The sequence below is a fragment of the Lutra lutra genome, chromosome 14 (genome assembly GCF_902655055.1).
Source record: "Lutra lutra chromosome 14, mLutLut1.2, whole genome shotgun sequence".
Taxonomy (NCBI): Eukaryota; Metazoa; Chordata; class Mammalia; order Carnivora; family Mustelidae; genus Lutra; species Lutra lutra.
Window position 1 is genome coordinate 57,930,742 of NC_062291.1, and position 12,215 is coordinate 57,942,956.

At 39.1% G+C, this 12,215-nt stretch overlaps 1 protein-coding gene across 6 annotated transcripts in view; it reads right to left on the minus strand.

Annotated features, from left to right (window-relative positions):
* The window catches only part of ARHGAP19 (Rho GTPase activating protein 19), a 62,103-nt gene that overhangs the window by 24,545 nt on the left and 25,343 nt on the right, over positions 1 to 12,215 (minus strand). For 5 of the 6 annotated variants that reach the window (XM_047701993.1, XM_047701996.1, XM_047701992.1 and 2 more), the window contains exons 3-6: positions 12,012 to 12,092; positions 9,934 to 10,143; positions 7,344 to 7,570; positions 4,773 to 4,859 (exon numbers count right to left, since the gene is read on the minus strand). In XM_047701993.1, coding sequence (XP_047557949.1) covers positions 4,773 to 4,859; positions 7,344 to 7,570; positions 9,934 to 10,143; positions 12,012 to 12,092 — 605 coding nt within the window. The remainder of the gene's footprint in view (positions 1 to 4,772; positions 4,860 to 7,343; positions 7,571 to 9,933; positions 10,144 to 12,011; positions 12,093 to 12,215) is intronic. The other variant, XM_047701994.1, reaches the window with a different exon arrangement.

Genomic DNA, 12,215 nt, shown 5'->3' on the forward strand with positions numbered 1-12,215 from the left:
AGGAAAGGAAAGCTCTCTTCCAAAGAAAAAAGTCAACTAATAAAAATTAAACAGTAGAATTAGAAAACCACTGTTTTGTAATACCCAATATAATCACAGATTCCAACAGGATTATCAATGGATGCTAAAATCATTACATTAGGTAATCACCCTGCAGGTTACTTACTAATTGCGAAGAGAAAAGTATACCTTTATAACTGAGAGATGTGGCAGTTAGCAAAATTAGCGTCCCTGAGAGGGAGACAATCTGACATCCCGCGCCTCCTAATGTGATGCAATCTGACGCAATACGATGTACACAAACACCACCTGTGAAGCTTTGCCAAATACGTTTAACGTGAATCTAATCAAGCCTCTAGACCTAACTTACAGTTTACAGGAACTACAAAAAAAGGGGACAGAGAACATGTCAAATAACCTTGAGAAAACAATAAGACAAATTTAGGATATGGAATATTCTATAACTCAACTGGCCTGAATGCATCAACAAATCAATGACATGAAGGAAAAGCATCAGGACTGTTCCAGATTAAAAGTGTGATAATCAGGGGCACCTGGGTGGTCAGTGGGTTAAAGCCTCTGCCTTCAGCTCGGGTCATGATCCCAGAGTCCTGGGATGGAGCCCCACATTGGGCTCTCTGCTCAGCAGGGAGCCTGCTTCCTCCTCTCTCTCTGCCTGCCTCTCTGCCTACTTGTGATCTCTCTGTCAAATAAATAAATAAAATCTTTAAAAAAAAAAAAAGAAAAGTGTGATAATCAAAAGCAATACATAAACCTCCATTACCTTATGTTATTAAAAACAGCAGTTATGAAATACACTCTTAGGATTTACTGGGGGAATTTGAATCTGTGCTGAATATTAGCTAATATGCAATTCTTATTACTCTTCTTAGGATAATGGTACTGTGACTATTAGGAGAATGTTTGCAGGAGATGCATGCTTCAGTATTTATATATGAAGTATTACGATGTCTGCAATTTACTATCAGGGGTTCAGCCAAAAACAAAACAAAACAAAAATGAATATATGGAATAAGATAAAGCAGATATGGCAAATGGTAACATTTGTTGAACCTCAGAACAGTGAGTGTTCATTGTTTTACAACTTATCTGTATTTGAAAAACTTCAGAACAAAGTTTTAAAAAAAGAGTCTTGAGACAAAAACCTTAAGACACCTACAGTTCAATTTTCTTTTTAAGATTTTATTTATTTTTTGACAGAGACAGCAAGAGAGGGAACACAAGCGGGGGGAGTGGGAGAGGGAGAAGGAGGCTTCCTGCCAAGCAGGGAGCCCGACACAGGGCTTAACCTGAGCTGAAGGCAGACACTTAAAGACTAATTTAATTTTTACCTTGGTAAACTATAAAGGCAGAGCTCAAAACCAAATGAAAGTTCCTCCAAACAAGACTATGACAGAGTCCATACCCACTTATTCTACGAAATTCACTTTAAAAAAAAAAAAACAGGTGTCTGGTGGCTCAGTCAGTGGAGCATGTGACTTTTGATTTTGGGGTTGAGTTCAGGCCCCATGTTGGGTGTAGAGATTACTTTTTAAAAAGTTAAATTTAGGGACGCCTGGGTGGCTCAGTTGGTTGGACGACTGCCTTCAGCTCAGGTCATGATCCTGGAGTTCCGGGATCGAGTCCCGCATCGGGCTCCCAGCTCCCTGGGGAGTCTGCTTCTCCCTCTGACCTTCTCACTCATGCTCTCTCTCACTGTCTCTCTCTCAAATAAATAAATAAAATCTTTAAAAAAAAAAAAAAGTTAAATTAAAAAAAAAAGAAAAAAGAAAAACAGCTCTGCCCCCAAAAGACACTCTCTCTAAAAACAAAGCAAAACATGGGGTGCCTGGTGGCTCAGTTGGTTAAGCATCCACCTTCAGCTCAGGTTAGGATCCCGGGGTCCTGGGATTGAGCCCCACATTGGGTTCCTTGCTTAGCCAGGAATCTTCTTCTCTCTCTCCCTCTGCCCCTCCCCCCACTCATGCTCTCTCTCAAAACCTTTAAAAAAATAAAATATAATAATAAAAACAAAATAAAACAAAAAACATTCTTTGTCCTGTTGTCCTTTGTCTACTGTTCTTTTTTTTTTTTTTTTTTTTTAGATTTTATTTATTTGACAGAGATCACAAGTAGGCAGAGAGGCAGGCAGAGAGAGGGGGGAAGCAGGCTCCCTGCTGAACAGAGAGCCCGATGCGGGGCTCGATCCCAGGACCCTGAGATCATGACCTGAGCCGAAGGCAGAGGCTTAACCCACTGAGCCACCCGGGCGCCCCCTTTGTCTACTGTTCTAATCCACTTATCTAGATCTTGACCTCTAATGGATGAAAATCTTTGACCTGAGCACCCAAGCCTGTGATGCAGCCCTCTGTGTGCCAGCCTACTAAGATTCTGATTTTTCATTTCTAAACTCTGGACTCTGGATCACTCACCATCCTACAGTCAATAAATCCTAGGATGGCCTCTATGTTCACACCCTGCATTTACTACAAAACTATAGTCATCATAATAGTATGTTACCGGTATAAAGACAAACATATAGACTAACTGTATAAAACAGAGAGTCCAGAAATAAACCCTCACATATATGGCCAAATGAGTTTCAATAAGAATGCCAAGACTATTCAATGGAAAAAGGACAGGTTTTCAACAAATGATGCTGGGAAAACTAGATATCCACAGCAAAAGAATAAGGCTGGACACTTACTTAATACCATATAGGAAAATTACCTCAAAATAGATCATAACCTAAATATAAGGCCTAAAACTGTAAAAAAAAAGTTTTAAAAAGCATACAACAAAAGCTTTGCAGCACTGGATTTGGCAGTGATTTCTTAGATGTGACACAAAAGGCACAGTCAACAAAAGGAAAAATATAAACAAATGGGAGACTTCACAAAAAATTTTCAATTTTGTGTACCAAGACTCTATTAACTGAGTAAAAAGGCAACCCACAGAATGGGAGGCAATATTTGCACATCATACATCTATCCAGATATATATAAAGAACTCCTACAACTCAACAATAAAAGAGCAACCCAATTTAAAAATGGGCAAAGGCCTTGAACAGACATTTCTCCAAAGAAGACAAGCAAACAAGCAATAAGCATGTGAGAAGATGCTCATCGACTCACGAATCATTAAGGAAATGCAAATCAAAACTACAATGAGGGACGCCTGGGTGGCTCAGTTGGTTTAGCAGCTGCCTTTGGCTCAGGTCATGATCCCAGCGTCCTGGGATCAAGTCCCACATTGGGCTCCTTGCTCGGCGGGGAGCCTGCTTCTCCCTCTGCCTCTGCTGCCACTCAGCCTGCCTGTGCTCACTCTCTCTCTCTCTGGCAAATAAATAAATAAAATCTTAAAAAAAAAAAAAAACTACAATGAGATACCACCTCATAACTATCACCAAAAAAAAAAACCAAAATAACAAAATAACTGTTGGTAAGGATGTGAAGAAATGGGAAATCTTGTACATCACTGGCAGGAATGTAAAATGTCGCTATAGAAAACTGTATGGCAGTTCAGTGAGAATTACCATGTAATCTAGCAATTCCACATCTAGATACCCAAAAGAATTAAAAGTAAAAGCAGTGTCTCGGGGCACCTGGGTGGCTCAGTGGGTTAAGCCTCTGCCTTCGGCTCAGGTCACGATCCCAGGGTTCTGGGATCCAGCCCCACATGAGGCTCTCTGCTCGGCGGGAGCCTGCTTCCTCCTCTCTCTCTGCCTGCCTCTCTGCCTACTTGTGATCTCTGTCTGTCAAATAAATAAATAAAATCTTAAAAAAAAAAAAAAGGAGTGTCTCAAAAAAGATATTTGTATACCCATGTTCATAGCAGCATTATCCACAGGAGCTAAAACATGGGAGCAACCCAAGTGTCCTCAACAGATAAATGATAAGCAAATGTGATATACACAATGAAAGGGATATTACTGATCCTTAAAAAAGGAAGGAAATTCTGACAAATACTACAACGTGGATGAACCTTGAAAACATGCCAAGAGAAATAAGCTAATCACAAGAAGTGTGATTCTACTTATATGAAGAACTTAGTCAATTCTCTCTCAATTCTCAGCTTTTCCAGTTGGCAAGACACTAAAATTGAGAAACTCACTATTAGGAAAGTTTGCTCTACAGAAAAAAACAAGAATATGACTGTGCAACTTTTTGTTTGAATCTTAGAAACATCAAAAGGTCAAAATTTCCAGTCATACAAAGGGCCCTTTCAAGAGAATAAAGATTGTCTCAATCAAATCAGAGGGCCTCTAAAGCAGAAAAGGTATTCCTCAGTCTTCTCAGCAGGAGACCATGGTAGAAAAGGGTTTGTCTTCAAAAGATCTGTATATGTGGGTTTTGTCTAATGGAGTGACTCCCTCTGAAATCCATAGAACCACAAAGTTGAGAAAATTATGTGGCCAGAAATATTGACAGTTTGGACTAAAAGGGACAAAGTACAAAATGAAAAGAGATTGTCAGACCCTCAAAACCCTACTGGCAGGAAGCAGGCAGGATAAACTTACCCAACTGCCAATACACACTGGCTTTCATGAAAAAGGAAAAATGACTCAGTGGAGCCAATTAACCTACTCAGCCTCCAGATACCTTCCTATTCCTCCCCACCTTGGCCGTTTTCTCTGGGTTTTGCCACTGTCCAACCTGGTTTCAAGTCCCAATGAGGACCTTTTTGGTTGTCATCCTTATATCCCTGATGAGAATCCCACCATGCTTCAACCTCCTTATCTTGTTACCACCCAAATCCCATCCCTTACTTACCTTAAAAAGTTTCTGGGAGTGTTTAATCATAAAAGCCATCCCATTGTTTAACTTTGTGATATTTTCTTGAAGGTCATTTGCAGTGACCTATTCAGAGAGAAAAAAATCAAAAGAGGGGGATTAAGAGCTGGGAAATGGGGGCGCCTGGGTGGCTCAGTGGGTTAAAGCCTCTGCCTTCAGCTCCGGTCATGATCCCAGGGTCCTGGGATCATGCCCCACATCAGGATCTCCGCTCAGGGGAGAGCCTGCTTCCTCCTTTCTCTCTTTCTGCCTGCCTCTCTGCCTACTTGTGATCTCTATCTGTCAAATAAATAATAAATAAAATCTTTAAAAAAAAAAAAAAGAGCTAGGAAATGGAAGAGATACTCCATTTACTTACCAATAAGCTTATTTTTTCAAAGACACAGTGGCTTTTTTTCCCTAACAACAGTGCTTCTAATATAATGTTTAATTCTGGAAAGGCCTTTTGGTTCAGCAGGTTTCTACTGAAAATGACATAACCTAGGAGAAACCAGGTGTCCCTGAAGTTACCAAAAAATCCTTGAAAAACATTCTTTGTTTCCTGATTCTGCTCGAGAATTATACATGCAAGCAGAGCTGCTAAAGAGAATCTAGTCTGGGATTCAAAATGGGCAGGAAGAACAGAATCTATACCAATCATCAAGGACACTGCCTCTTCAGAGAAACTGGAGTTTCTCCAAGAGGTGAGAGAACTGTCACTACTAGTTGATACCAAAGGTGACATCTGTTTCTTAAAAACACATACGGTCATTGATTTTCTTCTTGTTTCTCCTGCCTCTAAAAAAGAGCACTTGAGCATCTCTACTATCCCAAAGCCCTCATATCTCTGTTACTTAATCTGTTTGCTCTTACCAAGATCTCTTAATATTTTTCTATAGGCAGAGATTACTCACTTTTTTCATAATTTCAGTTGGCTGGTTCTAAAATTCTTTCAGTAGGAGGCTTGACCTCCTTAATACAGACAAATGTTGGTGTGTCCTTTTATTCTACCCACCTTCCCCAAAACCTTTGTCTGGGTAGAGGTTCTTCCTGGCCTGGAAGATCACATTTTTTTCACTCGTTACTTGTTATGTAAAATATTCCATACTACTCCTTTCCCTTTTTTTTTTTTTTTTTTGTAAAGTAAACTCCATGAGCCCATTGTGTGGCTGGAACTCAGGACCCCAAGATCAAGTTTCAGCAAGCTCTACTGACTGAGCCAACCAGGCATTCCACAACTGCTCTCCTTAATCTTCCTTTTCTCATTTTTTATAATCCCAAAAATCTTTTATAAGTCACCATATCTTAACTATTTCTAGTCCAACAACCTTATGAGATAAGTGATAAAGTACTAATTTATGCCTAATTTACAGAGGAAGAGCCTAAGTATAAAAAGGGCAAAGGATGGACACCTGGGTGGCTCAGTGGGTTAAGCCTCCGCCTTCGGCTCCAGTCATGATCTCAGGGTCCTGGGATCAAGTCCCGCATCAGGCTCTCTGCTCAGCGGAGAGCCTGCTTCCCCCTCTCTCTCTGCCTGCCTCTCTGCCTACTTGTGATTTCTCTGTGTGTGTGTCAAATAAATAAAATCTTAAAAAAAAGGGGGGGGGGCAAAGACACAGATAATATAGCTGGTTTGCAACTTCCAACCCAAATATTCTGGCTTCCAATTCCATCATGCAATAAAACCCACATTATGAATGGGCAGGAACAGGGGCAGGTGGGTGGCTCAGTCAGTTGGGCATCTGCCTTGGCTCAGGTCATGACCCCGGAGTCTCAGGATTGAGCTCTGCATCAGGTTCCCTCCTCAGCTGCAAGTCTGCTTGTCCCTCACCCCTCACCCTGCTCATGTTCCCTCCCTGCTTCCCTCTCTGTCAAATAAACAAATAAAATCTTAAAATATATAATATATAAAAAATATATCTCATATATATATCATATATATGGGCAGGAACATATATATGATATATATATACAGGCAGGAACATAAAGCTCCAGGTCAAAAATTAGTTCAAAAGACTTTTATAATTTATTTCTCACTTAAGTCACTGAGAAAGCCATGGTCTCAGTAATAAAAAACACATTCAGCTTTTTCCAAGGAAAGCATATCTACAAGAAATAGAAAAGTCAGGATAAGGCAGGATTGTTCTATATCATCTTACCTAAAAGCTTAGTGACATTATCCTGTAAAACTGTATGGTTCTAGTCTAAATTTATACTACACAATCTTCAGAAATCAATCTCATTTTTCAAAAGCCTTTCCTGTTAAGAAGGAATATACAGTGACCAGCCAAAATGAGTATTCTAGTTTAGTTAGTAGCTATAATTTTCTACTAAGAGCTTCCATTAATAAATGATCTTTCAAATTTATCAGAGATTGATTTATACATGAGGTTACTAGAATTGGCCCCTTCAAGTTTAATGACTCCCAAATGAACTAACAAAGTATGTCCCTAACATTGTAAAGCTGAAGAGTAGACCTTGGACCCTTGATAACCTCACCAAGGTACAGCCCCAGGATGAGGCCAAGCCCAAGAAAACCAAGCAATCTTTGCTCTTCCCCTCAACACTCACATTTTTCGGCCACAGGACATGGGGTGCAAACATAAGGGCAAGGTTATAGGCAGACATCTTATTCTTGTCTTGTTTCTTTGCTGTCTGGTACAGGAGATCAAGCAATAACTTCAGCAAGTTACGATTGGGTGGAGGGAGAATGAGGAAGAGCAACTGGAGAGCCTCAATTTGCCGCTCCTTATCTGGAACATTGGTCTTGTTTCCTTTATCATCAAACTGCATCAAATCTTGAGGACAAAAGAAATGATTGCAAAGGAGGGAGAAAATACAAGGAAGAAAAATCAACATGCCTACTATTATCCTCCCCTCAACTCCAATCCAAAAAAGGATGAAAAAAAGAATCAGGCATAAACACAGATTATAGCAAAATATAATAGTGTCAGTATTCCATAATAAAAAAATAAATTAAAAAATTTTTAAATTAAAAAAAATTTTTTTAATAGGCAAAAGACTTGAATAAACATTCCTCCAAAGAAGATATACAAATGGCCAATAAGCATTTGTATATTCTATATCACTAGCTATCAGGGAAAAGTAAATTAAAACCACAATGAGATACTACTTTATACCCACTAGTATGGCATAACCAACAAACTGAAAATAACAAGTGTTGGCAAGAATGATGAGAAAATTAAACCCTCCTACATTGCTGGTAGGAACGTAAAATGGTGCACTTTGGAAAACAGTTTGGCAGTTCCTCAGAAAGCTAAACATAGTGTTACCATATGACCCAGCAATTCCATTCCTAGAAAAATATTCTTAGGGATATAGAGAAACGAAAACATGTCCACACAGATCTTTGACAATGCCACCCCCTCACTTTTCCTTACCCAGATATTTTACTGTTAGAAGAAATATGACAATGAATTATGCGGGGATAGGAGGATGATCCACACAGCTCCCCCATGGAATCAGAATCACTGTTTCTCCCCAAAGAAGCTACACACGTTATAGATAAAAACAGTCCCCTTGATAATCAGAACTTCAAAGGACACAAATAACCATTTGGATATAATTCCAAATCCTGAAAATGATTATGCTGTGTTGTTTAAACTATTTAACTTCAATAATAACTCCAAGTTTAGAAATGGCAGATAATATTTCTAAAAACTGTTCTCTGTTAACATGAAACTGAAAACAGAAATCCCTTCCAGTTATCAGCAAGGCATACCAAATGCTACAATTGTGCCACACCTCAATATGATCACAAGGAACAGTGAGTCATGGGGTGGGGGATCTGAGGATTTCAAATATTGCACTAAACTAACTCAACAGAAAAGTGAACAGGATAAGCATTCTTCATGTTAACACTTATAAAAAAAAGTATCAGTATTTTCTATATCTTTTTCGAGATCCAACTTTATTTCTCTCCAAAATAATTATAAAGTTATATAACATTCTAATAGTATTTATTCATTTGTATAATTCAGATTGCCACTGAGAGTGCTAAAAAACAAATCTACCCTTCTGAGATTTTACAAATTCAAAGCTAGTTTTTTAAGTAGTAAAAATTAGGGACACCTGGGTGGCTCAGTCACCTGAAAGTTTGCCTTCAGTTCGGGTAGTGATCCCAGAGTCCTAGGATCCCAGGCTCCTTGCTCAGCAGGAAGTCTGCTTCTCCCTCTGTCTGCAGCTCCCCTGGCTTGTGCACTCTCCCTCCCTCCCTCTCTCTCTCTCTGACAAATAAATAAATAAAATCTTAAAAAAAAAAAAGTAGTAAACATTACTCAACAGAAAAACTTGTATTTTCCTTAAAATTAAAAAGAAAGAGGAAAATGGCCAAGGGCAGAAACCAAGTGAATGCAGTACGGATTTTGATGCCCCATGCTCTGAGTGTCTATAGCAACCTAAGAGCTGTGCAGTCTAAGAATGAATTCCCCACTGCACAGACATAAAAGAGAATGAGGGAAATATGAGCTGAAAATGGAACAGCCACGAGAGAAAAAGAATATATGTATTTGTTTGTAAATGTGTAAAATACCTCTGAAAGGATACACTAAAAATCAATTGCCTTGGTTGCCTTCAGGAAGAAAAACTGGGTATTGGGAAACAGAGGTGGGAGAGGGGCTTTTTGCTGTATACTTTTATGAATCTTTTGAATTTTGAACCGTGTGAGTGTACTGCTTATTTAGAAAACAAATAAAATTATTTTCAAGAAACAAGTTTCCAAGATTACAGATGATCTCAACTGAGCCATGGTAAGACTTAGCTAAAGCCCCAAACCACCACAAATATAACAAACCTGCAACCATCTCAGGTACGTGAATCAATCCACAGAAAAGCATTCATTTATTAAGCAACTAAAATATTCAAAGCACAATGCTTTGTGATCCATCTTGTATCCCTGACTCATCAGGGATACGAGAATAAATAAAACCCAGAATTTATCATCAAAGAATCTGATTTAACAAGAAAAACACCTGAAAACCTAATTAGCCAACACTACCCAGAGAGCTTAAAATATCATAAGTCTTAACCAATTTTGGCAGAAGTACTGCTATGGGTTACAAACAACAGAAAATGCCAAACAACTTTACTCAATCCAAAGAAATGTATTCATTTACACCTCCTTCTCACCCCCTATACTCACCAGCAATTTTGAGGTGTGCATGGAAATGTTTATGAGTCAGCAGGGGCTCAGGTAACTCTCCCAGAAACATCTTCAGCAAGGTAGCAACGTCATTTGAATGAAACTCCCCTGATTCCAAGTCAATATCAGTTCCATTATTGAGAGCATCTCTTAAAATCTGCTGTCGGACACTATTCCCTGGAACTCTAAACAAACCCTCTACTCTCAAGTCTGTTTAGCATGGAAAAAACAGAGGACATGCAAAAAGAAGTCACAATTAAAATAAGTCATCTAAAAGGCTATGCTTGTAAGACCTTTTATAAAGACCTTGAAGGAGGTTTTCTCCTCATTTCCCAGAAAAGTTTTAAATCTACTGGCCCCTAAGGAGACTTGTCTGAACATCCCTGAGCACCTGGAGATAGTCTGCCCAGAACCATGCACATTCAGAGACTGAATTTTACCTAAACAATGACTGGAATGAGCTTGAAAAATAAGTTGGGAGAAAGCCAAATCTCCCAAGAAGGCTCCTTCCCTTTGGTTATCTCAGACTTTGTCTGGAGGGAATGAATTCATCTGTGGTAGTCTGTTGCTCCTATAAACAGTTCCTCAGTCCAAAATGAATCTAGAGTCTCTGCACTGCCCCAGAAATCAGAATTCTAACCTGTCAGATCACCTTTCGGACTGAGACTCCCAGAAGCTTAGGATCACCCCAACTGAACTGTTTTTCCCTTCCAACTAGGTTCTAAGCTAATCTAAGAGGATAAAGAAAAATGAGAATTAGAGTTTTGGTTCAATCTGGAAGAACCATGAGAGTTCATGTTTTCAACTTAGGTACATATTTATTTTTGGATAGCCCCCTAATTCAGGGGTTCAAGTTCAAATGCCTTAGAGGGCCAGACAGATATTAATAAATGAATGAATGGGAACCAGAACAAACTAGAGAGTACATACTTGTGCTCCAGCTGATTGTGCCCAAGGGAGGGTCCCAAGATACTAGATCTTCCTATCACCCAGAGAATTCAAAAACCTGGACTTTCCCCATTCCCCACTGATAACTGATTTTATTTTTACTTTAATCCTTTCCCAACCAAACAAAATGTGAACGTAAAGGACTCAAGTCCTTACGCCATCAGTTTGCAACCTCTTCTCTAGCTCCTACCAGAATGCCCCACATAAAAAAGTCAAAAATAAGCATTTGCATTGAATTTATCAAAGTATCACATACACCACACATTTCACAACACTCAACTGTACCAAGCACTTACAGTAAGACATAACCAGCATGACCACAAAATAAATAAGCATTAAGCAAAGAATATATATATATTTTTAAAGATTTTGTTTATTTATTTGACAGAGATCACAAGTAGGCAGAGAGGCAGGCAGAGAGAGAAAAGGAAGCAGGCTCCCTGCTAAGCAGAAAGCCTGATGCGGGACTCAATCCTAGGACCCCGGGATCATGACCTGAGCCGAAGGCAGAGGCTTTAACCCACTGAGCCACCCAGGTGCCCCCAAAGAATATATTTTAATTATAGAATTCCAGAGATGAAAACTATCTTTAGTGATAAATCATGTTCCCTTGAGTAAAGATCATGATTCTTTATAATGTATTTTTCCAGAAAAAAAAAAAGCCTGAGTCTAGAAGAAAATGTGATTTTATAGATGCTAATTTATCTACATCTTTGAGAGTATAAAACAAACCAATATATGAGATGAAACTTAAAAGAGAATATATTTAGGGGAGCCTGGGTGGCTCAGTGGGTTAAAGCCTCTGCCTTTGGCTCAGGTCATGATCTCAGGGTCCTGGGATCGAGGCCCACATTGGGGGGAGGGGGGGGGGTCTCTGCTCAGCAGGGAGCCTGCTTCCCCTCTCTCTCTGCCTGCCTCTCTGCCTACTTGTGATCTCTCTCTCTCTGCCAAATAAATAAATAATAACCTTCAAAAAAGGGGGGGAATATATTTAGAAACATGCCACCTAAAATTATCATTGGTTAGTATCTTTTGTTCACTGGCACCTACTTACTAAAGGAAGTTAGCTTTCAACAGAAAACTGACAATTCTTCATTATCAAAGAATAATAAAATCTTGAGAACTCTTACTTTTGTGTAGATACTCAATTAGCTGGTATATCTGGGCAATGCCTTCCTCCGTCAATGGGGATCCAAATACTACTCCTTTTTCTAAAAAACCATACAACAGGACAGAGCTATATTTTCCATATCTAGTACAAAATCATCATTCTTAAAGCCACTCATGCATCCTATATTACAGTTCAGCAAATGCTTTCACAGATTCAATAAACA